At 39.8% G+C, this 23,738-nt stretch overlaps 2 protein-coding genes and 1 long non-coding RNA gene across 15 annotated transcripts in view; 1 reads left to right on the top strand and 2 right to left on the bottom strand.

Annotated features, from left to right (window-relative positions):
• The window catches only part of LOC113543052 (uncharacterized), a 33,217-nt gene extending 30,443 nt beyond the window's left edge, over positions 1-2,774 (top strand). The window contains exon 3 of the long non-coding RNA XR_003404384.3: positions 210-2,774. This is a non-coding gene — a long non-coding RNA (uncharacterized LOC113543052). The remainder of the gene's footprint in view (positions 1-209) is intronic.
• The window catches only part of LOC113543049 (neuropilin-1a), a 136,900-nt gene extending 119,043 nt beyond the window's left edge, over positions 1-17,857 (bottom strand). For 4 of the 12 annotated variants that reach the window (XM_053227611.1, XM_053227610.1, XM_053227606.1 and 1 more), the window contains exons 1-2: positions 11,332-14,610; positions 10,579-10,701 (exon numbers count right to left, since the gene is read on the bottom strand). In XM_053227611.1, coding sequence (XP_053083586.1) covers positions 10,579-10,590 — 12 coding nt within the window. In that variant the 5' untranslated portion in view covers positions 10,591-10,701; positions 11,332-14,610. Of the gene's footprint in view, positions 1-3,646; positions 3,784-9,072; positions 9,210-10,578; positions 10,702-11,331; positions 14,612-17,717 lie in introns of those variants that run through there. The other 8 variants (XM_034314908.2, XM_034314909.2, XM_034314910.2 and 5 more) reach the window with 5 other exon arrangements.
• LOC113543050 (tripartite motif-containing protein 16) lies at positions 16,917-23,651 on the bottom strand. Of its 2 annotated transcripts, XM_026941010.3 has the most exons (6): positions 23,179-23,650; positions 21,712-21,807; positions 21,110-21,343; positions 20,814-20,973; positions 18,431-18,481; positions 16,917-18,170 (listed from the first exon to the last, which is right to left on the bottom strand). In XM_026941010.3, the coding sequence occupies exons 1-6, from the start codon at positions 23,527-23,529 to the stop codon at positions 17,632-17,634; spliced, it is 1,431 nt and encodes a 476-aa protein (XP_026796811.1). In that variant the 5' UTR covers positions 23,530-23,650; the 3' UTR covers positions 16,917-17,631. The 2 variants fall into 2 exon arrangements, with proteins under 2 accessions (XP_026796811.1, XP_053083590.1); XM_053227615.1 differs by lacking the exon at positions 21,712-21,807 and having other exon boundaries at positions 23,179-23,651.
• Between the last annotated feature and the right edge of the window lie 87 nt (positions 23,652-23,738).

The following is a 23,738-nucleotide window of genomic DNA, read 5'->3' as shown; positions in this document are numbered from 1 at the left end:
TGAGATATACCTTGAAATTTTGGATCCAATTCTGCCAATTCACTGCAATGTTTCCTTAGAAACTCAAACCATTTGGAGGCTTCAACCATTGTCTTCTTCTGACACTTTGTAAAATTTCCCTTTGTTTAGCTGTTTAGGCTTACACTTAAACATCAGACCACACTGTCTTTTTTACTTTTTACTTCCTTTGTTTTGTTCTTCACTTACAGGGTATGGGCCAGATGATAAGGTACCGGAACACCAGCTACAGGTAAGAACCACTATATGTCACAGCTAGTGCATTCCTTCTTTTTAAGAATGTACCAAATTGTTGATTTGGCCACTCCTAAACTTTCTATCTGTGATAATGGAGGGACTCCGGTTAATGCAATAATTTTGTTAAACCCCTTGAATTAAAGCTGAAAGTCTACACTTCAATCGCATCTTCACTGCTTCATTTCAAATCCATTGTGATGGTGTACAGAGGCAAAATTACAAAATTGTGTTACTGTCCAAATACTTACAGACCGGACTGTACAACTCTTTTTTGAGCTATATTTTCATCAGTAGGGAATATAGTTGCTCTGGGATGCTCTGTTCAGTAACTTAAATACAAAAAAGTGTGATAAGAGCATGGATCATGATCCAACCTGAAAAAAATTATGATATGATATTTTGCCAGATCACCCACCTCTAGTCTCACAGTAACTTCTTCTCACAATAACTTATATTCTCACTTTAACCTAGTCTTGCATTAGCTTACAGTCTTGCAGTACCATAACATCTTGCAGTACCTTACATTCACCATCCACTTTATTAGGAATATCTTTACATTTATCTAATCAGCCAATCATGTGGCAGCAGCACAGTGCATACAGTCATGTAGATACAGGTCAAGAGCTTCAAGTAATGTCAGGTAACCAGACTGTCAGGTAACTAGATGGGATGGTTTGAGTATTTCAGAAACTGCTGATCTCCTGGGAATTACTGTAGACTACCTATCAGCTCGAACCAATCTGGCCATTTTCCTCTGACCTCTCTTATCAACAAGGCATTTCCACCCACAGAACTGTAGCTCACTCAATCTTTTTTTGTTTTTCACACCATTCTATGTAAACTGTAGTGACTAGTGTGTGTGAAATTCCCAGGAGATCAGCAGTTTCTGAAATACTCAAACCAGCCCTTCTGGTACCAACAACCATGCCATGGTCAAAATCACAGAGATGTCAAATTTTTCCCCGTTCTGATGTTTTATGTGAATGTTACCTGAAGCTCTTGACCTGTATCTTGCATGATTTTTTTGCATTGCGCTAATGCCACATGATTGGCTGATTAGATAACTGCATGAATGTGCAGCTGTACAGGTGTTCCGAATAAATTAGACAGTGAGTGTATAATGTAACATAACATCAGAAGACTAGAACCCATTGGGACCAACAGTGCTTCGTCCCAAAGGGATAAATACACACTACCCTAATTAATTTTTACATTACGGACAAACCATCAGGCAAAAAAAAATAAAAATCTGAGAGAAAATTGTTGCCTCTTAATAAGAGGAGGGTTCATAGGGTGCCTATGAAACTTCGGTGCTTGGCTCCTAATAATAAGTTACAAAGGACGAAAGTGTTTGGACCCATTAACTGCTTACCATATGCTTTATTAAATCTGCCCTGCATTCACTGTGTATAGTGCCTATGATAATTTCTCTTTGGAGAATGTCTCTTTGGGACATAGTACTTCTGGTGCTGCCCTGAGTGGCTGCCAGCTACAGTAGCTCCTGTGTTTTGTCTGTTTTTGTCTTTTTTGTATATTTTGTGTAATTAATTAGCTAGTTTTTTCACAGAAAAACTCATGAATGTGCAGGTGGATTATTAAGAATGAAAATGGCATTGGAGAGGAGGCCTTTTGTCCTCTTTCTATTTTTATGGGGCTTTTTTTTTTGTTAGGATTTTTACCCTATTGTTTTCATTAGGATTTTTCTTCTTATTTTTTTTCTTATTATTGGGGCACCAAGCACTTGTACTTGCAACTCTATTGTCTGCATTAGGACTTTTATTCTGGTCAAAAGTGAAAACTGTATGTTGATTTATTTTTCTAATTAATACATTTGGGCCTAGCCTACCAAAAACTACTCAGAAAATGCCAGACATGTGGACCCTGGGCTGTGTGTGTGTGTGTGCGTGTGTGTGTGCGCGCACATGTCTGTTTATGTACAGTCAGTTTATGTACAGCTGCACTAAGGTCAAGCAGCACCTTGCTGGTGCTGCTTGACCTTAGTGCAGCTTTTGATACTATTGATCATGCTATTCTCCTCAATAGACTAGAAAATGTAGTAGGCATTAAGGGAACAGCCCTTTCCTGGCTCAGGTCTTATTTGACTGATCGTTATCAGTTTGTAAATGTAAATGGTGACTTCTCTTCTCATGCTAAGGTAAAGTTTGGTGTCCCGCAAGGCTCTGTTTTAGGCCCACTGCTCTTTTCTCTATATATGCTACCTCTGGGTAAAATTATCCGTAAGCATGGTATTAGCTTCCACTGTTACACTGATGGCACACAGTTGTATGTTTCAGCAAAGCCAGATGACAGACACCAGCTTAATAAAGTTGAGGAATGTGTACAAGACATTAGAAACTGGATGCTTATTAACTTTCTCTTACTTAATTCGGACAAGACAGAAGTACTTGTACTAGGACCACATGCAGCTAGAAGTAAGCTTTCTGATTACATAATAACTCTGGATGACCTTTCTGTTTCATCATGTGCAGCAGTAAAAGACCTTGGTGTGATTATCGACTCTAGTCTTTCTTTTGAAGCTCATGTAGATAATATAACTAGGATTGCTTTCTTTGATCTCAGAAATATTGCTAAAATAAGAAATATATTGTCACTACACGATGCAGAAAAATTAGTTCATGCTTTTGTTACCTCTAGGTTGGATTATTGTAATGCCTTACTGTCTGGATGTTCCAGTAGGTGCATAAACAAGCTCCAGTTAGTCCAGAATGCAGCAGCGAGAGTCCTTACTAGAACCAGAAGATATGACCACATCACTCCTATCTTATCCACATTGCATTGGCTCCCAATCAAATTTCGTATTGATTATAAAATACTACTATTGACCTATAAAGCACTAAATGGTCTCGCGCCACAGTACCTGAGCGAACTTTTGGTCTTTTATGATCCATCACGCCTACTCAGATCAAAAGGTGCAGGCTATTTGTTGGTACCTCGAATAATGCGGGCTACAGCTGGGGGTAGAGCTTTCTCTTACAAAGCCCCACAGTTATGGAACAGCCTTCCACTTAGTGTTCGGGGCTCAGACACAGTCTCAGTGTTTAAGTCTAGGCTGAAAACATATTTGTTTAGTCAAGCCTTTTGTGAATAGTTTTCTTAGGTACAGGGGCAGGTCTGGAGGGTTTCACAGGCATAGAGTGTTGTGGTGAACTGGGATGTTTGGATGCTGTCGCCCCCCCCACTCTCACACGTTCACTCAGGTTTGTCAACGGTGGAGTGGCTGGCTGCCTTATGTCCCAGGGTGCCCTCATGTCCGTGTTAGCTTCTGGCTCTCCCTTTTAGTTATGCTGTCATAGCTAGCCTTGCCGGAGTCCCTGCTTGCACTCTGCATGCAAAGTACATCGTGCTTAACCATTAGAGGACAAAAGCTCACCTAACAATCTCTTCCTTTCTCTCCATCTCTCTCTCTCCCTCACTCTCTGTCGAGCTACACATGCTACTTCTGAGATGCCAGTGATCTTGACCCCTTCTGCTCCTCCTCGCTGCCTGATCCATCCTGATGCCCTACTTCTGGTTGGAGTTCTCATCGGTTGAGTTTGCTCGCTGCTGCTGGGGGTGGCCCCATATGGACTGCCTGAAGAACTGTTTGGATTGCTGGGGATGGTGCCACCTGGGGGCTGTGGAGATTGCTTGGGGATCACATATGGGGAGCTGTACTGTAATGGCTTGGGACTGCGATTGCTGTAGTGGCTTTGGGGCTGCAGCTGCCACGAGCAGCTTTGTACTCAGGACTCCATTAGTGGACAGTGGATAGATTTTAACCAGCCGGACTTCTTGCAAAAACTGTGATGAATTTATTGGTTGCACAATTGCACTATTTGTCCATATAGTACACAATAGAAGGGATTTATTTATAATCGCACTATCCGTTGCACCCAGATGAGGATGGGTTCCCTTTTGAGCCTGGTTCCTCTCAAGGTTTCTTCCTCATATCATCTCGGGGAGTTTTTCTTTGCCATCTTCGCCACTGGCTTGCTCATTAGGGATAAATTCACAGTGATAAATTCAAATATTTACAATATATTTTTGTGAATCCATTTATTTCTGTAAAGCTGCTTTGTGACAATGTCCATTGTTAAAAGCGCTATACAAATAAAATTGAATTGAATTGAATTTATGTGCATACATCACCAGGAAAAGTGGGCATCTATGTGGGAGTCTGTTCTCATGTGTTTTGAAGAGGCTGATGTCCCTTTACATTATGCTTTACTGGACTGACCAATCAGAGTGTGCCAATCACAAGTACCAAACTCAGCACCACTGTAAGAGGAGCAGGACTTGCGCCGACATTCAAGATCCACTAAGCACTATGTTTATATTGGTTCAATAAGTTTAATTAGTGGTTGGGTAATTCACTTGCCTTCAATAAGATGTATTATGCATGCATATTAAGTAAGTATGACTGTGCTATTTTCATTGTTTGACTTTAATCAAGCTGGATGCATAATACAGTAATGTTAGGGGATTATATGCGGTTATGCCTCTGGAGTTAGTATGGTTGTTACAGTGAATTCTGCCACTACTTTGTATTTAATTTGTAGTGTTGACTTAAATAATATAAATGGATTTAGTGTGTTTTTATGGCTGGTGATATTGTAGTTTACATTTAATTAATATAGAGCTGCACGGTTATTTGTAGCTGGCGCATGCATGCTGTGTAAATTACTCAGTCAGCATGTGAAGACCTCATGTCTGAAAACTGTATCCACACACTAGGGATGCAGTGCTTATTATAGAGAATGTTATAGACAATATAGAGACTACAGTAGAGTCCATTTAGTTGATTAATTCATATTTGCCTGAAATTGTGGCATAGGGATCCTCTGTTTGTAGAAGTTATGACAAAATGCATACAAGATCCATTGGTAAAACGTTCTAGCAGCTGAAAGAAGAACAATAACAAATAAAAGGAATGAAACAAATCGCCATCCACTTTATTAGGAATACCTGTACATTCATGCAGTTTTCTAATCAGTTAATCATGTGGCAGCAGCTCAATGTAAAAATCATGCAGATACAGGTCAAGAGCTTCAGTAAATGTTCACATCAAACATCAGTATGAAGAAAAAGTGTGATCTCTTTTTTTGGTTGTGGCATGGATATCGGTACCAGATGGTCTGGTGTGAGAATTTCAGATTTCAGAGAATTTCAACTGCTGATCTCCTTCATACAAAACAGTCTCTAGAATTTACACAGAATTTTTTGCGAAAAACAAAAAACACTGAGTGAGTGACAGTTGATAAGAGAGGTCAGAGGAAAATGGCCAGATTGGTTCAAGCTGCCAGGAAGGATATAGAAACTCATATAATCACTCTTTACAATCGTGAAAAGCATCTCAGCATGCAGAAAACATCGAACCTAGCAGTGGATGGGCTACAACAGGAGAAAACCACATCAGGTTGCACTCCTGTCAGCCAAGAAGAAGAATCTGATGCTATCATGGGCACAGGCACAATTAAACACTTGAGATTTAAAAAATCACCTGGTCTTTTTCCTTTCTTCAACTGTCCAGATTTGGTGAGAGCGCATGATTTTTTTGCATTGCACTACTGCCACAAGATTGGCTAATTAGATAATTTTATGAACGTGCAAGTGTATAGTTGTTCCTAAGAATGTGAACAGTGAGTGTATGTGCATTTACCAGCATATGTCTGCCTCCTTCCCAGATATCACGAAGCCTTAATACCCCATGCTCTACATCCTCTCCTAACCCAATTCACATATAAGTACAGATGCAAGAAAAGGTTTGTGATCCTTTAAAACATACCTGGATTACTGTATTACTTATAACTTGTTGGCTGATCTTCATCCAAGTCATAATAATAGACAAATCCACGCCACCCAGACTGATAGCACGCAAAAATGTATACTGTACAACATTTTTCAACAGGTTTCAAAATGTATGTACAGATGTGGCCTTTAAGAATGCTCGTTTTTTCATGCCGTTTCACGCAGTTCCTCACGCATGATCATGCAGCACCCTGCAGGCACGCTTCTTAGAATTTAAATTAATTTGTTGTGCAATATCTACCAGGTGGGACAACATACTCTCACAGACCCAGAAGCTTTCATGTACAAGCCAGAGGCCGCACTACCAGTAACCTCATCTACCCTCCTCTGTTGTCTCAATCTCAAACAGTGGTGGTAGGTGGGCAGAACTGCCAGTCTGCTGTAAAGAAAGCTGATTTCATCTCAGCTTTAGTTTCCCATTACTCTCTTGACTTTTTGGCACTAACTGAGACCTGGATCTCTCCACAGAACTCGGCTACACTGGCTGCCTTATCCTCTGCTTATGCTTTCTCGCACACTCCACGAAAAGCTGAAAACATGGTGGTACAGGTGGTACAGGTTTGCTGTTGTCTTGGAGATGGTGCTTCACACTGCTCTCCCTGTCTCATCTCAACATCTCATCCTTTGAATTCCATGTAGTTACAGTTACCTCTCCAGTCAACCTTCTCATCGTTGTCATGTACCGACCTCCTGGTCCCCTCGAGGCCTTCCTTGAAGAAATGGACATGCTCCTCAGTCTTTTCTCTACTCACACCCCTCTTACTGTCCTTGGAAACTTCAACCTCCCTGCTGACAAGCTCCGGTCCTCTTGCCTTCTCCCTCTTCTCCATTCCTTTTCCTTAACTTTCAACAGCTGTCCTCCTTATGTAAAGGAGGTAACACCCTGGACCTTGTCTTCAGCCGCCCCTTTCCTACTACAAACATCTATGCTACCCCTCTCCACATCTCTGACCATCTCTTGGTATCCTTCACCATCACCCTCCGTATCCTGCCTAAAACCACCAGCCATCTATACTTCTCTCCCACTCGTAAAAACCTCTCCCCTTCCTCCTTAGCTTCCTGCACCCTATCATCCCTTCCTGTCCCTCACTCCTTTTCCTCCCTACCATTGGAGCTAGCCACTGACACTTTCCTCTCCTCACTTTCCTCATCCTTGGACCTCCTCTGTCCTCTATCCTCTAAACCCAGGAAGATTTCCAGCCCTGCTCCTTGGCTATCAGATGTGTTATGCAGTAATCGGAGAGAATCTCTCAACTCGACACAATCTCGCAACTCGACACAGATCTTGTCTCCTACCGTGCTTTCCTGTCCAAATTTTCATCTGAAGTGACTTCTGCTAAGACCGCCTTCTACAAAGAAAAGCTGGAAAAGCTGGAATCCACTGCACAAGAACCTCGCAAGCTCCACAACATCTTTTCTTCACTACTCAACCCTCCGGCTCCTCCTGCTCCATCCTCCCTGACTGCTGTAGACTTTGCCACTTTTTATTATGAGAAGATTGGAAAAATCTTCCAGACATTCACTTCTACTCCTACTCCTACACTACACACTGAGGATTCTCCTTCTCATTCACTGACACAGTTTTCTAAACTAACCTGCAAATCATCTTATCCTGCAATCCTGCCCATTGGATCCAATCCTTTCCACAATGCTCCAGACCATCTCTCAAGACCTCCTCCCCTTCATCACCACTATCATCAATGGCTCCATAACATCTGGTCATGTACCAACCTCATTCAAGAGAGCAAGGGTTATATAAAAAAAAAATAAAAAATTTTAAAATATTACTCCTAACCTATAAAGCATTAAACGGTCTCGCTCCGCAGTATTTAAGCGATATGTTAGTACCTTACGTTCCGCCACGCCTACTTCACTCTAAGGATGCAGGCTGTCTATCAGTACCACGCATTGCCAAAACCACGGCAGGGGGCAGAGCTTTCTCTTACCAAGCCCCAAAATTATGGAATAGCCTCCCAGTTAATGTACGTGAAGCAGACACGGTCTCAGTGTTTAAGTCGAGGTTGAAGACTTATTTATTTAACCTAGCATTTAGCGACTAGTGTTTTTATCAAAGGAGTAGATCTGGGGGACTCGTGGATGTTGAGTTTTATCTCCACACGGTGACTGTGAGTGTACCTAACGACTTTCCTTCTCCTTCTGCCGAGCTACACTCCTGAGCTGCCGGTGATCCAGACCCCCCTACGCTCTGGACCAGATGAGCATCACTCCTGAGCTGCTGGTGATCCAGACCCCCCTACGCTCTGGACCAGATGAGCATCACTCCTGAGCTGCTGGTAATCCAGACCCCCCCCCGCCTTCACTCTGGACCTGTCCACCGGCAATGCTTCATACTGCCACGAAAACGCTTCAGCTGTTTTCCATGGACTACACCAACACACATTGTACTCACACACACGCACACTACAGTGTAAACCCATATGAGGATGGGTTCTCTGTTGAGTCTGGTTCCTCTCAAGGTTTCTTCCTATCACCATCTCAGGGAGTTTTTCCTTGCCACCGTCGCCCTGCTTGCTCATCAGAGACGTCACACACACACACTTCACTTTACTTTTGTTTGTGTAAAGCTGCTTTGAGACAATGACCTTTGTAAAAAAGCGCTATACAAATAAAAATGAATTGAATTGAATTCCCATCCTGAAGAAACCCACTCTAGATCCCTCTGACATCAGCAACTAATGACCGGTATCACTTCTCTCTTTTCTTTCTAAAACCCATGAATGAACTGTCTATAATCAGCTGTCTTGCTATCTCTCACAGAACAACCTCCAAGATCCCAATCAGTCTGGCCTCAAACTGGCACACTCCACAGAGACAGCCCTTTTGGCCTTCACTGAGAAGCTACATGCCACTAGATCAGCCAAACTGTCTTCAGTCCTCATCCTCCTTGACCTTTCAGCAGCGTTTGACACAGTGAACCACAAGACTCTCTTGTCCACCCTCATGAGCCTAGGAATTTGTGGTGCAGCATGGCAATGGTTTGATTCCTACCTGGAAGATCGGTCATATCAGGTGACATGGAGGGGATCCACATCTGCTCCTCGCAGACTCTCCACTGGTGTTCCACAAGGCTCAGTACTTGGTCCTCTCCTGTTCTCCCTCTATACTTAATCTCTTGGTGCAGTCATATCTTCACATAGGTTTTCATACCACTGCTATGTAGATGACACTCAACTCATCCTCTCCTTCCTTCCCTCAGACGCTCATGTTTCTGCTTGGATATCAGCATCTCTGGCAGACATCTCATCATGGATGACAGCTCATCAGCTGAAACTTAATCCCACGAAAACTGCTGAACTGCTGTTCATCCCAGGTGATTCATCCCCATCTCAGGATCCTGCGATCTCCCTAGACAATTCTCTGATCTCGCCTTCGGTTACTGCACGCAACTTTGGGGTAACCATGGACAATCAGCTGTCCTCCTCTCTGGACTACTGCAACTCACTCCGGGCAGGTCTGCCCCTGAGTGCCATTCGTCCTCTGCAACTGATCCAGAATGCAGCTGCACGATTGGTTTTCAACCTTCCTAAATTTTCCCACACCACCCCATTGCTGCGCTCCCTCCACTGGCTTCCTGTAGCTGCCCGCATCAGATTTAAAACACTGATGTTTTTGCCTATAAAGCCAAAAACAGACCTGCACCCACTTATCTCAAAGCACTTATCACACCTCGCATGGCACGACGCTCCCTCCGATCCTCTAGCACTGCTCGACTGGTCCCACCATCTCTCAGGGTACAAGGAAGGCATGCATCGAGACTCTTCTCTGTTCTGGCACCAAAGTGGTGGAATGAACTTCCCCTAGATGTCCAAACAGCTGAGTCACTGGCGGTCTTCAAACGACGTCTAAAGACTTACCTCTTCATAAAATACTTAAATTAGCACTTTCACACACAAAAAAAAACCTCCCAAACAGAGTTTTGGACTGATGGTAATTCCTAGCTTGTGACCTAGTGAGCCAATATCAGAATGTATTTCTGATAGACTTCAAAGCACTATTGTAAGTCGCTCTGGATAAGGGCATCTGCCAAATGCCATAAATGTAAATGTAGCTCAACACACAGTATGCTGCTTGTTGCAAAAAGTTTCTGAGAGAGGTTCACTGATCCAATGGCCAAGCACAAGCAGATCATGGGCTTCAGTACAAGAAACAGCACTGGTTTACTGGTTGGAAAAAGAGTATATGCTTTATACAGTATATGTCCTGGTAGAACCACTGTAGCTACTAGCAAGTCGTATTTGTACAAATGAAACATGACTGCCCCCTACTGGTCTTGTCTTTTCTGCGCCCACTGCATGCGTGTGATCCTGCTTGATACAGCATGAAATTGCAGGATCCCTTTTCCTTTGATGTGCATTCTCAATGGCCACATCTGTAAACCTCTGGGCTAACAACCTGTCTAAACGGAGTCACCCACTGTCCTATAAAACACACACAAAGTCTGGTTACTGACGGAGTCTGCTCTTCTTAAGAAAGGAATGTACATATGAATCTTACCCTGTGAACCATGCCCTGATCAAATAGATTTCAGAGGACAAGGTGAAAGCATGTGGCTGCTTTGCTGCCTCAGGGCCTGGACAGTTGGACAGGAGAACGTGCTCCATCACTCCATCCATCCAGCTGACAGTGAAAACATCAAAACACATGTGAACCATAAAGATCACACACGCACCTTAAAACAGACCACTCAAAAATTAGAACATTAATGGTGTCAAACTAAATTAGTAGTATTTCTAACAGCATGGAGCCTTCTGAGATATAGAAAAGCTCTTAGTGCTGCTAGATCAATGTATCTCTCCACTCTAATTGAAGATAACAAAAATAATCCTAGATTCTTATTTAATACTGTAGCAAAATTAACTAGGAATAAGACCATAATAGAAACATTCATACAATCATTATATAGCAGTGGTGACTTAATTAATTTTTTTCAATGGTAAAATTGAAAATATCAGGCAAAAAAATTCAGACTATTAATTTAAAACCAGACAGTTTTATAACTAACCCTGTAGATAATAATACAATGATATCAGATCAACGATTAGAATGTTTGAGAGACCAAATTAATTTCACTAATTTCCTCATCAAATTCATCAACACGTATACTAGATCACAGTGTTCCTGTGTGTTTCTTCAAACAGATCATTCCAGAAGCAATCAAACCTCTTCTAAAAATAATTCTTCCCTTAGCATTGGCTATGTACCTAAATCATTTAAACTAGCAGTTATCAAGCCCCTGATTTAAAAAACCTCAATGCTACTCTTGAGATGCCAGTGATCCTGATCTTTCTGCTCTCCAGATGCCCTGCTTCTGTTTGGAGTTCTCATCGGTTGGAGGTTGCTTGCTGCTGCTGGGGGTGGCCCCACATGGTCGGCCTGAAGATCATTGGGATGGCTGGGGATGGTGCCGCTTGGGGGCCGTGGAGATGGCTTGGGGATCTCGTGGGGAGTTGTACTGTGATGGCTTGGGACTGTGATTGCTGTGGTGGCTTTGGGGCTGCGGTTGCCACGAGCAGGTTTGCAGTCAGGTCTCCATCAGTGGAGAGTGGATAGGTTCAACAAACCAGACTTCATGTCAAAACTGTAATGAATTTACTCTTGCACAATTGCACTATTTTAGACCATGTAGTACACAGTTATAGAAGGGATTTATTTATAATTGCTGATTTATTTATAATAATCTGTTATCACCCAGATGAGGATGGGTTCCCTTTTGAGTCTGGTTCCTCTCAAGGTTTCTTCCTCATATCGTCTCAGGGAGTTTTTCCTTGTCACCGTTGCCTCTGGCTTGCTCATTAGGTATAAATTCACACATATACAACTTATTTTGATTTAATTTAATTTGAATGTATTTATTTCTATAAGCCTGCTTTATGACAATATCCATTGTTAAAAGTTCTACACAAATAAAATTTAACTGAATTCAAAACACATGAACAACAGAAAGGTTTAAAAAGAAGAAAATTTTATGTTTAAAATATAAAATTTTGTTTTATAATGACCAAGTCAGAGTCCTGTCTTAACCAATCTTAGATGCTGACCTGGAAAAGGACTGTTCATGCATCTGACCCTCACCCTAGGGCTGTAGGAACTAATGGTCTAAAATTCCTCCTCACTGTGGTAGTCAGTAAGTCATAAGTCCTATCAGCAGCTACAGGAAAACTTTGGTCGATTTTGTTACTGCCAAATGAGGTTTTACTAGTTCTACTAATAAAAAGGGTTCGGATCATTTTTTCAGCCAGGGCTGTGAATTATTAATCAAAGACCCAAATTAAGAACTCTTTGTGTTATTGGTTTAGACAGAATGAGTGTATTATTGTGACTTGATCCTGAAGAAAGATCCAATCACATTTTATGAGTAATTAAGGCAGAAATCCAGATGATACCAAAGGTGATTCCAAAAGTCAAAACATTTTGCAGTTGTATGTCCCGCTTGGCTATTTATGTTCATGAACAAGTGTAGGCTTACCTAGTAGTGTGGCCAGTGAGCTATGCTACAAAGACAACAATATGTGGGCCCTTTCCTGTTTCAGCATGACAAAACCTCCCTGCACAAAGCAAGGTATATTTGCAGAATTTGGTGTAGAAGAACTTGACTGGACCGCACAGGGCCATCTTTGGGATGAAGTCTACTAGTCAGGCCTTTTTACCCAACATTACTGGCTACGTTTACATGCAGCATAATATTCCGATTATACTCCAACCGATAGCTCAATTAGAATAGAAAATATCCACGTGTACACCTCAGTCGGATTCGAGTAAATTAATTGAGGCCAATTGAGGTGAAATTTCTATTTGATTGAATGAGGTGGGTTAATGTCCTTTTAATTAGCCGTTAAATCAGTGGTCTCCACTGGTAGCCCGCACAGAGTCTGTGAGTCGCCCGCCATCACATTCTATAAATAGCCTCAATTTTAATCCTTAATTTTCGTTAATTTATTTTTTCATAATACTTACATAAAATGAGAAAAAGAACTATGTTAATATTTCATGTAACATTAAAACATTAAATAAAATCATTTAATCATTTTAATATTTTTAAGTTTATGTACGTTAACGTATGTTACATTTTCTCATAGGCTATTCTGTGAGTTGAGGCTATGGCAGCATCAACTGTATCAACTATAACAAAAAAAACCAAAGGATTAATTATGGCTGATGGAACCAGGTCATGCAAAAAAAAAAAAAGACATACTATTTTAATGAGGAGTGGGAGACAGAATTCCTCTTCATAAATGTCAGTGATAAAAGTGTATGCCTCATCTGTACAGCTAGCATAGCGGTGGCCAAGAGACACAGTCTGGAGAGACATTCTACCACAACCCACAAGAATTTCAATGGCAGCTATCCTCCAGGTACTGAGAAAAGAAAAAGTTCATGAGTTGAAAGCAACATTAAGCAGACAACAATCTTTTTTTTTTACCAGCCCCGCTAAAAAGTCGCAAGCTGCAACCAAAGCTTTATTTAGGGTTGCTCATTTTTTGACAAAACACAAAAAATCATTCTCGGATGGTGACATTCTCGGAAGGGAGCAATGACTGTGATGGTGAACACTCTGTTTAAGGATCACAAGAATGGAAAGGAAATCATGTGTGCACTCTCTGATGTTCAACTGGGGGCTAACACAATTGCAAGGTGAGTCATGGCTATGTAACGGAGCAGCTGGAAAAAGAATTGGGTTCGTGCAAATGGTTCTCCATCCAGTGGGATGAGTCTGTGGACTCTAGTAGTACAGCACAGCTGATGGATTTCATCAGAATGGTTTTCAGTGATTTTTCTGTGAAAGAGGAATTCCTGACATTATTGCCCCTGAAGGCAACAATGAGGGGTATTGATATGATGCGGTGAAGAATTATTTCCTGAAAAAGAATGTGCCATTTGAAAAGTTGGTATCGGTGACAATGCTTTGTTGTGTTATGCAGAGGTGACCCAGATTTTCCAAAGTTTCTACATTACCATTGCATTATACACCAGCAGGCAATGTGTGCCAAAGAGATGGGATTTGGTCACGTCATGACTCCAGTCGTTAAAATCATACTTTTGGAGGAGCTGTCAGCTGAATATGGTGACCTGTTGCTTCACACTGAAATCCAGACTGAGCAGGATTTTGCAGGATTTTGCAGCGTTTTTCATCACTTTTGTGTGAAATCACAGTGTTCACGGAATCCAGAGGCAAGGACACCTCCCTGCTTCAGGAGACTGAGTGGCTGCTGGACCATGCCTTCCTAACCGACATCACTGGGAAACTGAATTATATGAAATGCGAACTGCAACGCATAGGTAAGACCATCAGTGATATGATCAGTGCTGTAAGTGCATTCAAAGCCAAGATCAACCTTTTCTCTGTGTATTTACAGAAGAAGAAATTGCAGAACTTTCGATTCATGCAATCAATACTAAATAACAATGTGTCTGCATCTAGGGTCTTTGGCAGAGCTTTAAATAAGTACTCTGAACTCTTGACTAGGCTTGGACAGGAATTTGAGGACAGATTCAATGACTTTGATAAGCTGGAACTATGCATGTCATTCCTTTCAAATCCTTTCATGAAAGTAGACATTTTATGCATTTCTGAGAAACTAAGTAATGTATTTAACCTGGATTCTAGTGAGGTTGAGATGGAGATTCTCACTCTGCAATATGACATTAACCTCAAAGCCCATCAGGGAGCCCCAAACTTGGGGAAACTTTTGGACCCAGACAAGTACAGAAATATTTGCACAGGAGCCATGGAACTTGCCACTCTTTTTGGTTCAACTTACATGTGTGAATCTGCCTTTTCAGATATGAATTTCATTAAGGCCAAACACAGAGCACACCTTACTTATGCACATCTGGAGGACTCAATTAGAGTTGCAGTGTCAGGTTATACTCCTGATTATAAGGAAGAGGACATTATGCAATGCCAAGCTTCCCATTAAAAGGCCAATAGAGAACCACTATTTTTGTTGTTGTTTTTTTTTTAATTTTTTTTTTTCCCCCTATAAAAGTAGGCTAATTTGGACAATACCAAATGTATGTGGTATACAAAATGTAATGTGATTTACAGAAAGAAAATTATAAATGCACATATTTCAATATTTTTCCAGGATTGATTGTTGAATAAAAAATAATTTAAAATGCTTGTGAGAAATCATTAATATTTTTTGAGTGGGGATGTCAAGATATTTCATTTCAAAGGAATAATATGATGGTGATTAAAAGTAAAATTGTTGTTCCTCTTTCAGCTGCCCCCGTTAGCAGTTGCCACAGCGGATCATTGGCCCATGTATTTGATTTGGCACATTTTTTATGCCAGATGCCCTTCCTGACACATCCCTCCCCAATTTTATCCGGGCTTGGGATGGGCACTAAGAGCACACTGTTGCATGCGGGTTGGTTCCCTGGCCGGGAACCACTAGTCCTCTAGGGACCCATGTTGATTAAGAGTAAAGTAAAAGGAAAAAAAATCTGTTTATATTTATTTTTATAATAATTTTTTGAGTATATCAAACAAGTAGCCCTCTACTTTGTTTTATCCATGTAGGGAGCCCTCACTCACAAAAAGGTTGGAGACCTCTACGTTAAAGTAAAGAATAGCAGCCATATAAACTTTTATGTCCGATTACTTTTAATATCAGAATATGGGTCCCTGGAAGACTAGTGGTTAGGCCACAACGGTCACTGCGGCAGCCCTGCTCACCTTCTTGTATTATTCCCAAACAATGGCCTCTAATATCACTAAGATAAAAATATAAGTAAAGGTATTATACTGTTTATCTGGTTTACCAAGCATCCTTGTTCCTGAATGTTAGACGAATATGAAATTGACCAACCTCACTAATAATCCTGTGATTGAAAATACAGTAGGCCTATAATATTGTGAATGAATTGAAGGGAATCACTTGCAGCCACACTCTGAAATCTAGTTGAAAGTATTCCACTGGCATTCCACTATGTACGAATATACGTCGAGTGTGTGTGACAGTTGATATTCTTTGTATAGAAGTTGCTACGAGTAAGGTAAATGTGAATTTTTTTTTCTATCAGACTGGTTGTTAATATAGGCTAACTTTCATGAACATAAGAATTACACAACAAAGAAACACTAGCCAGTTTTTTTTTTTTTTTTTAAAATCTAGCTATTAAATGTGCATATGAACTGGTATAAACTGGGGCCTGTTATTTATATTATTTTGGATACGCTTTTCTAAACCGAAGATTTCAAAAAAATCTGAAGCTAAATAAATGTTAAATACTGCATTTTAATTTTTGCATTGGGGGCAAATTTGCTGTGTTGAGCCTGGCATTTTCCCCCTCATGTATAAGCACCAATAAAACGTGTATATGTATGAAAAAGTAGTGTGTTTTGTACAAGTTATTCAAATTCTGGGAATGGTATTTTAGTAAAGTATGTATGAATTAGGGCAGGGACTGGGTTGTTGTTAAATATCCTTTTATGAATTGAAAATTCTTCTTTTTTAAAAGAAATTTTAAAAAATCTTTAAATTAATTAATTTATTTTATTTATAATTTATTTATTTATTACTGATGACATTGAATACATTTTTATTAAACTTAAAGCATAAACATAAACATGATTAAAAATATATTGGTATAGCTCAGATTTTCAACCTGAAAATATAATTCAACTTTTGTAATTATCAAAAGGCATAAATGTTTTGTGCCTAGTTGTCAAGCTTGTTTTAATTTGAGGTTCATAGAACAGGTTCATAGAACAGGGTAACATACAGAATCTAATTTCACCCCTCCTAACCACCAAGGGCCTGGATAACCTATACCTGTAGGTCACAAGGAAGTACTTCACCTTAAGACTGACTGGAAAGACATTCAGATATGATTCCTGCAAATTTTATTTATATAGTGCTTTTAACAATAGACATTATCACAAAGTGGCTTTACAGAATCTGAACGCAGATTTAGAGCCCTAATTAGCCAGAGGTGACAGAGGCAAGGAAAAATTCCCTGAGATGACATAAGGAAGAAACCTTGAGAGCACCCAGAAAAAGGGAACTCATCTGCTAGGTGACACCAGATGAGGAGAAAAAAAAAAGATGAGGAGAAGGAGGGAAAACCGTCTCCTCCTTTGCTGAGCACTGGCAGGCACAAGCTCTCATTGTATGTGGTTTCCACTCTAATTACATTTATTTTAGCAGCTCCACTTCTGATGCCAGAATATTCGTCTCCTCTTCGATGTCTGTGGTTCAGCTGCTGATTGTCCGCTGGACAAATAGTCTTCCAGACACAGTCACAGATATAACAGCACTGATACTTTTCTAGAATTGTAACTATCAAGCCAATAATGGCCAATAAAGCACTCAGCTATCATAAAATAATGTACTTTTGCTCCAACTTCTCTACAATTTTTGTTGAATATCTTTGTAAGCACATTCTATATACCTCCACATTTTTACTTTACAATCGATGTCAGCTTACAAGGTCCAGCTTATTTAGTGCTGTAAGCTACTGAAGAACTGGATGACCCATTTTACCCTGAGAAAAAACAGAAACATGAACTGGACTAAGAAAACTCAAAAATCTCATCTATATCTATTTGACCTTTGTAGGACAACATAGTGTCAGTTTGGAGCCTGGCCACACAGTAAAGCCTGGATACAGAGGCTCTGTGAACTCACACTTAACTTTGTAGAGCAGAATCATTTTTCCAGCTATGCTGTAGAAGGACAGTGTCCCAGCATTGTAATCAACGTACACGCCAATCCTGGTGGAGTTGTTCATTTTGGGGATGTATGTCTCCATGCCATGGTGCCTAAAGGCATATCTAGTCGGTGAGCAGTACAGCCTCCATGACTGATCACTGCAGCCAAACCAGCATTCATTGTGGCCACCCTTACGGCGGATGCTTTTATATGAGACGGCAATGTTAACACCATTTCTGCCACTCCATTCCACCTCCCAGTAAAAGCGTCCACACACCGGCTGCTCACACAACACTTGGGGCCAGTCAAACCTCTCCGGATGATCTGGGTAAGGCAGGTCCCGGTCATAGTTGAACACTGCTCGGTTGCTTTCGGACAGGCTGAGGCGTCTGTACGCTGTGTTGGGATCCATGGTTAACTCGCAGTAATCTGATGATGAAGCACATCATTTTTGTTTAATGGGTGATGGCTGGTCCCCATAAGGAAAACTGTTGCTTTTTTGTTTGTTTCTGTTTTTTTTTTTTTTTTTTTTTTTTTACAAAATATCTCCTTTTGGGTATTGACCTTAAGGTTGAATTTAGGTTTAGGCATAGCATTAATTTGCTGCATAAATAATTGTGTCAGTGGAAGTGTGTGTCTGTGTCTGTGTGTGTGTGTGTGTGTGCGTTCATTTTGTCAGAATGACTTACATTGCAGGACCTCTTCTCTGGTCATGGGTGTAAGAATTTGAATTTGCTTCACTATGGATACAGGAAAAAGAGAAAAAAAAGATAGATTACATATTGTGTGTGCGTGTGTGTGCGCGTGTGTGTGTGTGTGTGGTTTACACAGTTACTCAGTGCTTTCATATTCAGTCTGCTTTTCTATTTCTTTTTAATTCTTATGTTTTTCTGCTCAGGTCTATTTATGTTATTCTGAAAAAAAAACTAACAGTGTAAATAAAAAAGAATTTATCTTAATCATAATATATGCACCTTGCCACGCAACCATGTCAAACGTACATTCACGTCAACTACTGCACAGAGTTTTATCAATAATCAACCAGAGTTATCAACTATGATGGGATCACCGTCTGATCCCAAAGAAGTTGATCAGGCAACTGAATGCTTAAAGTCAATATTCCACTGCGCGCTAGATAAGGTAGACCCACTTAAAAGAAAAATAATTAGAAAAAGCTAGCACCCGGGTATAACAATCACACATGCACCTTAAAACAGACCATTTGAAGATTAAAACATAAATGGCATCAAACTAAATTGGTAGTATTTCAAACAGTATGAAAGGAGAGCTTCCTGAACTATAGAAAATTTCTGTCTCTCCAAAAAAAATCTCTCCTAATTGAAGATAACCAAAATAATAATAAAGATTCTTAGCAGCTACCAAAAGAAAAATAAAGATTCTTAGCAGCTATGCAGCAGATAGCAGTGATGACCTTAATTTTTTCAATCCCAAAATTGAAAATATCAGGCAAAAAAGATTATTAATTTAAAAGCAGACAGTTTTATAACTAACCCTGTGGATAATAATATAACTATCAGATCAACGATTAGAATGTTTTACTCCCCTTCAAGAGACCAAACTAATTTCACTAATTTCCTCATCAAAATCAACTTATGTACTAGATCCCTTACCTACATGTTTCTTCAAACAGATAATTCCAGAAGCAATCAAACTTCTTCTAAAAAATAATCAATTCTTCCCTTAGCAATAGCTATGTACCTAAATCATTTAAACTAGCAGTTAAACCCCTGATTAAAAAACTTGACCTCCACCCCTGTCAGTTGTCCACCTATAGGCCAATATCAAACCTCCCCTTTATCTCCAAGATCTTAGAAAAAAATTGTAGCACAGCAGCTATGCTCATACCTACACAGGAATAACATTCATGAAATGTATCAGTCAGGATTTAGGCCTCATCATAGCACAGAGACAGCACTGATTAAAGTGGTAAATTACCTACTGCTGGCCTCTGATCAGGATTGTGTCTCCTTGCTTATGTTGTTTGACCTTGGTGTAGCTTTTAATACCACTGATCATGCTATTCTCTTTGATAGATTAGAAAATGTTGTTGGCCCTGTGAGAATGGCTCACTCCTGGCTCAGGTCTTATTTGACTGATTGTTATCAGATTGTTATATGTAGCTGTAAATGGTGACTTCTATACACATACTAAGATAAAGTTTGGTGTTCCACAAGGATCTGTTTTAGGCCCACTGCTTTTTTCTTTACATATGCTACCTCTGCGTAAAATTGGAAACATGGTATTAGTTTCCACTCTTATCCTGATGACACACAGTTGTATGTTTCAACAAAGCCAGATGAGAGACACCCACTTAATAATGTTGAGGAATGTGTAAAGGACATTAAACACTAGATGCTTATTAACTTCATTCTACTTAATTCTGACAAGACAGAAGTATTTGTACTAGGACCACATGCAGCTAGAAGTTCAATTCAATTTACTTTTATTTGTATAGCGCTTTTAACAATGGATGTAATTAACAATTTGAATGTATTTATTCCTGTAAAGCTGCTTTGTGACAGTGTCCATTGTTAAAAGTGCTATACAAAATAAAATTGAAATTGAAATTAAGAATAAACATGCTAAGAAATGACTGGTCTGCAGCATTATAATATACACAGGCATTTTTAAAGAAATGTTATAATTGTGGTGCTATAAACAGTGCTATGACAGCGTGTAACGTGGCTGCAAAGGTGATATGAACAGTGGGAATAAAAGAGACTTATCTTTGGGCTCTCCAGTAAAACACACCTGATGACACCTTCTGCTTAGTGCAGCAGAGATAGTTTAATGGCATAGACACCTTTACATCCATGTTACAGTCTGGATAGATGGATTCTTAATATCAGCAGACAGGCTACAACTTGTGTGTGGAAAATGTGCTGCACACACACGGAGAGCTACAACTACTACACATGCGCATGTGCACAATATACAGCTTGCGAAAACAATCGTTACAAGTGCTTTAGTTACTATGTACTAAAGAGAATATAAGGGTTACCAAGGGAATTAGTGAAACAGTTAATGCAAATAAACTGATTTGAACATTACCTCTGTTTTCAATCTTCTCCATGTCTACTTTACAAAAATCTTCCAAATGCTTTTTCAGTTCACTTACAGACTTTGCTACTTCCACAAAGGAGAGAACAGAGCTAACAGTGATGGTGGGTAAATGTGAAGATCCAAGAGTGGCAGTGAGAAACACATAACGCTACAAACAAGGAAACAAAAAATGTTTGAACACAGTTTATAGTATATGCTGCATTTTATTATAGAGTCCTTGAAACAGAGCCACAGCCACCTGAGGACTGTTGCACCAGTTGGTTTCCTGAAAAAAAAGGCAATACCTGCAGAAAGTGAATGTGATCCTCTGTTAGAGAGAGCTGCTGCAGCTCTTCCTCTTGCCTCTGAAGCTCAGCAATTTCCTCTTCTAGCTGCTTCAGGAGGCCTTCAGCTTGGCTTACAGCAATCTTCTCCTGAGCTCGAATTAGGTCCTGAACCTCAGAGCGTTTTTTCTCAATGAAGCAAATAATCTCAGTGAAGGTCTTCTCACTCTCTTCCAGTGCTGCCTGTGCAGATTGCTGTATACACATACACACACACACACACACACACATACACACAAGATGGAGCTTGTTTAAAAGTTCTTGTTCTTTTCCAACTCCTAACTCAGTTGAACCAGATAATCAGTGTATTGTCCATGATTTCCCTGACATTTAAGACAATTGGATGGGACACCAGTCCATCACAAGGCACCATGCAAATACACATTCACACACTCATTCATACCTTAGTGTAGCCAACTTGTGATTAATGACCCTCTCTTTCTTATCAGCAATACTCTCTGGGGCTGCACTGTGATCCAAAACTACTTCTTTTTTCTTTCTGTCAGTCAGATCTAGGTGCTGTTTTTCTAGGTGCTGTTTTTCTATCATGCCCCTAAACATACCTTGTGAGACTCCACAGCTTTCTGCAGTTCCCCAAGCTCCCTTTTCCTGTCCAGGATCCTCTGCTGTGATTTCATCTTTGGATCACCTATCTGGCTCTGTTAAATAGTTAGCATTCTGTTGAACTGTGTGAACATTACATGCATGTGCAGTAGGGTCCTAGTGTGTGTGTCCACTACCAAGCAAACTGTTTTATTTAATCATTTCACAAATACAATATACTTATTATTAAAGAATACATTTAAGCTGTTTACATTTTTATTTATAATCATGGCAAGTCTTCATCTGTAGTGATTATCACATCCATGTGCATCTGAAGATGGATAAGCCACTAGACTGCTGTGAGACTCACTAAAATGTTTCAGTATGCTGGAGTAAGTGAAGACTTACCGGCTTTGCCTCCCTAGGAGGCTTGTACTCAATCTAATTTGAAAAAGCATGTTTAGGAAAGTCTCAGTGCTAACATTAACTGTCTGTATTTAACTTAAAGTCAAATGCCTGATTTCTAATGCCAGGGTAGACTAGCATCGATTCCAGCAGCTAATATAATTGGCTAGTCTAGAAAGTCAAATTCTAGCTAATGGTAAATACTGGATATTTACATGATGTTTTACTTCTAATTAATTCATTAGAAAACTATGTTGCATTAGTCATGCATATGACCAGCAAATGACTTACAGAGACTGAATGATGTTTACAGGAATAGCAGTGTACTTGCTTTAGAAATAAAATCATCTTCTAACAGTTTTGGATAACTTAATAAAATCTACCCATGAAGGCATGTCATTACTTAATTTCATCAGATAAAAATACTTACTTTTTACTTTTTAATACATTATATTACATTTTAATACAGCATATTTAAAAGTAGCAACTTTTTAACTTTCACTTTTAATTTAAATTTTTTACCGGATACTTCCACTTTTAATTGAGATTTTGACACTTATCACATTAGCTATGTTTTCACTTAAATATAATTTCTGAATTTTTCCACCCGTAGATATGCCATGACTCACTGCAGTACTATATTATATTACGCTTTTTATTTTTACTCTGTCTGCAGTAGCTGTCTATGCTCATGGGGTTTTCTAGGACAGACCATTCTGCTGAGTTCCAGAACCTGATGAGGTGGGTAACAGCCAGCATCTGTGTGTGTTTTCATACTCAAATTACACAGAGGCTGGACCTGGCAAATTTATTTTTAGCACCCCTCATTATACAACTAAAACCTCACTATCACACACACCAATAGACAGTACAATGGAATAAGTTTTACTTTGAAAGAGTTTTAGGTTTTAACTCTGACCATTATATGTCAGGAGAAATGTCTTGCAGTGTACAGTTGAAAGTGTGCACTTTATTTATTAAATGTCATTAAATAAAACCTTGTATAACATATACTGCATTTCAAATTTTGTAGTATTTGTTTAATACATTAATTTGCGAAACACTTCATTTTTATTACAAACCTGTTTCTCTGTTCTCTCTGCTGAAGCAGACACAATTCTATGTCCTTTGTGATCATCCATCGTACACATGAGACAGATACACTGCTGATCCAAGCAGCAGAAAACCTCTAGCAGCTTGTCATGCCTAGAGCAGATCTTGTCCTGAAGAAACCCTGTGGCGTTCATTATTTTGTGGTGCTGTCCTGAGTGCAGTTCCTCATGGAGTTCAAAGTGAGCTGGACAGTAGGAGTCCAAGCACACCAGACAAGACTTGATGGCTTTTTGTTTCTTTCCAGTGCAAGAACCACACTCCACATAGCCAAATGCAGCATAATTTTTACATCTGGCTGTCGTGTCCAAGATTCCTGACATCTTTAAATTACCAGGACAAAAGCTCTAGTACACATACAGAAGTTTTAAAAATGATGTACACAGCTACCACACCAGTCAAATATCACACCCAAAGACTGAGTAGGAAGAGGAGATAAGTCTTTTAGGAGGGAGACGAGGAGAGGGAACGGAGATAGAGATTAAATTTCACCTAAGCTATGTAGTCAGCATTAAGATATAAATAAAACTGA

The sequence above is a fragment of the Pangasianodon hypophthalmus genome, chromosome 21, assembly GCF_027358585.1.
Source record: "Pangasianodon hypophthalmus isolate fPanHyp1 chromosome 21, fPanHyp1.pri, whole genome shotgun sequence".
NCBI lineage: Eukaryota > Metazoa > Chordata > Actinopteri > Siluriformes > Pangasiidae > Pangasianodon > Pangasianodon hypophthalmus.
The sequence above is the reverse complement of the archived record's forward strand: the minus strand, read 5'-3'. Positions and strand labels throughout refer to the sequence as shown.

What these genes read in the sequence shown, in the direction of transcription:
- LOC113543050 (XM_026941010.3), bottom strand. Translation starts at nt 23,529, where the DNA reads ATGTCAGGAATCTTGGACACGACAGCCAGATGTAAAAATTATGCTGCA. An exon ending in CAGAGAGAACAGAGAAACAG is followed by an intron (nt 21,808 to 23,178) that starts GTTTGTAATAAA and finishes ACTATTTAACAG; the next exon opens with AGCCAGATAGGTGATCCAAA. An exon ending in GGAGAAGATTGAAAACAGAG is followed by an intron (nt 18,482 to 20,813) that starts GTAATGTTCAAA and finishes CTGTATCCATAG; the next exon opens with TGAAGCAAATTCAAATTCTT.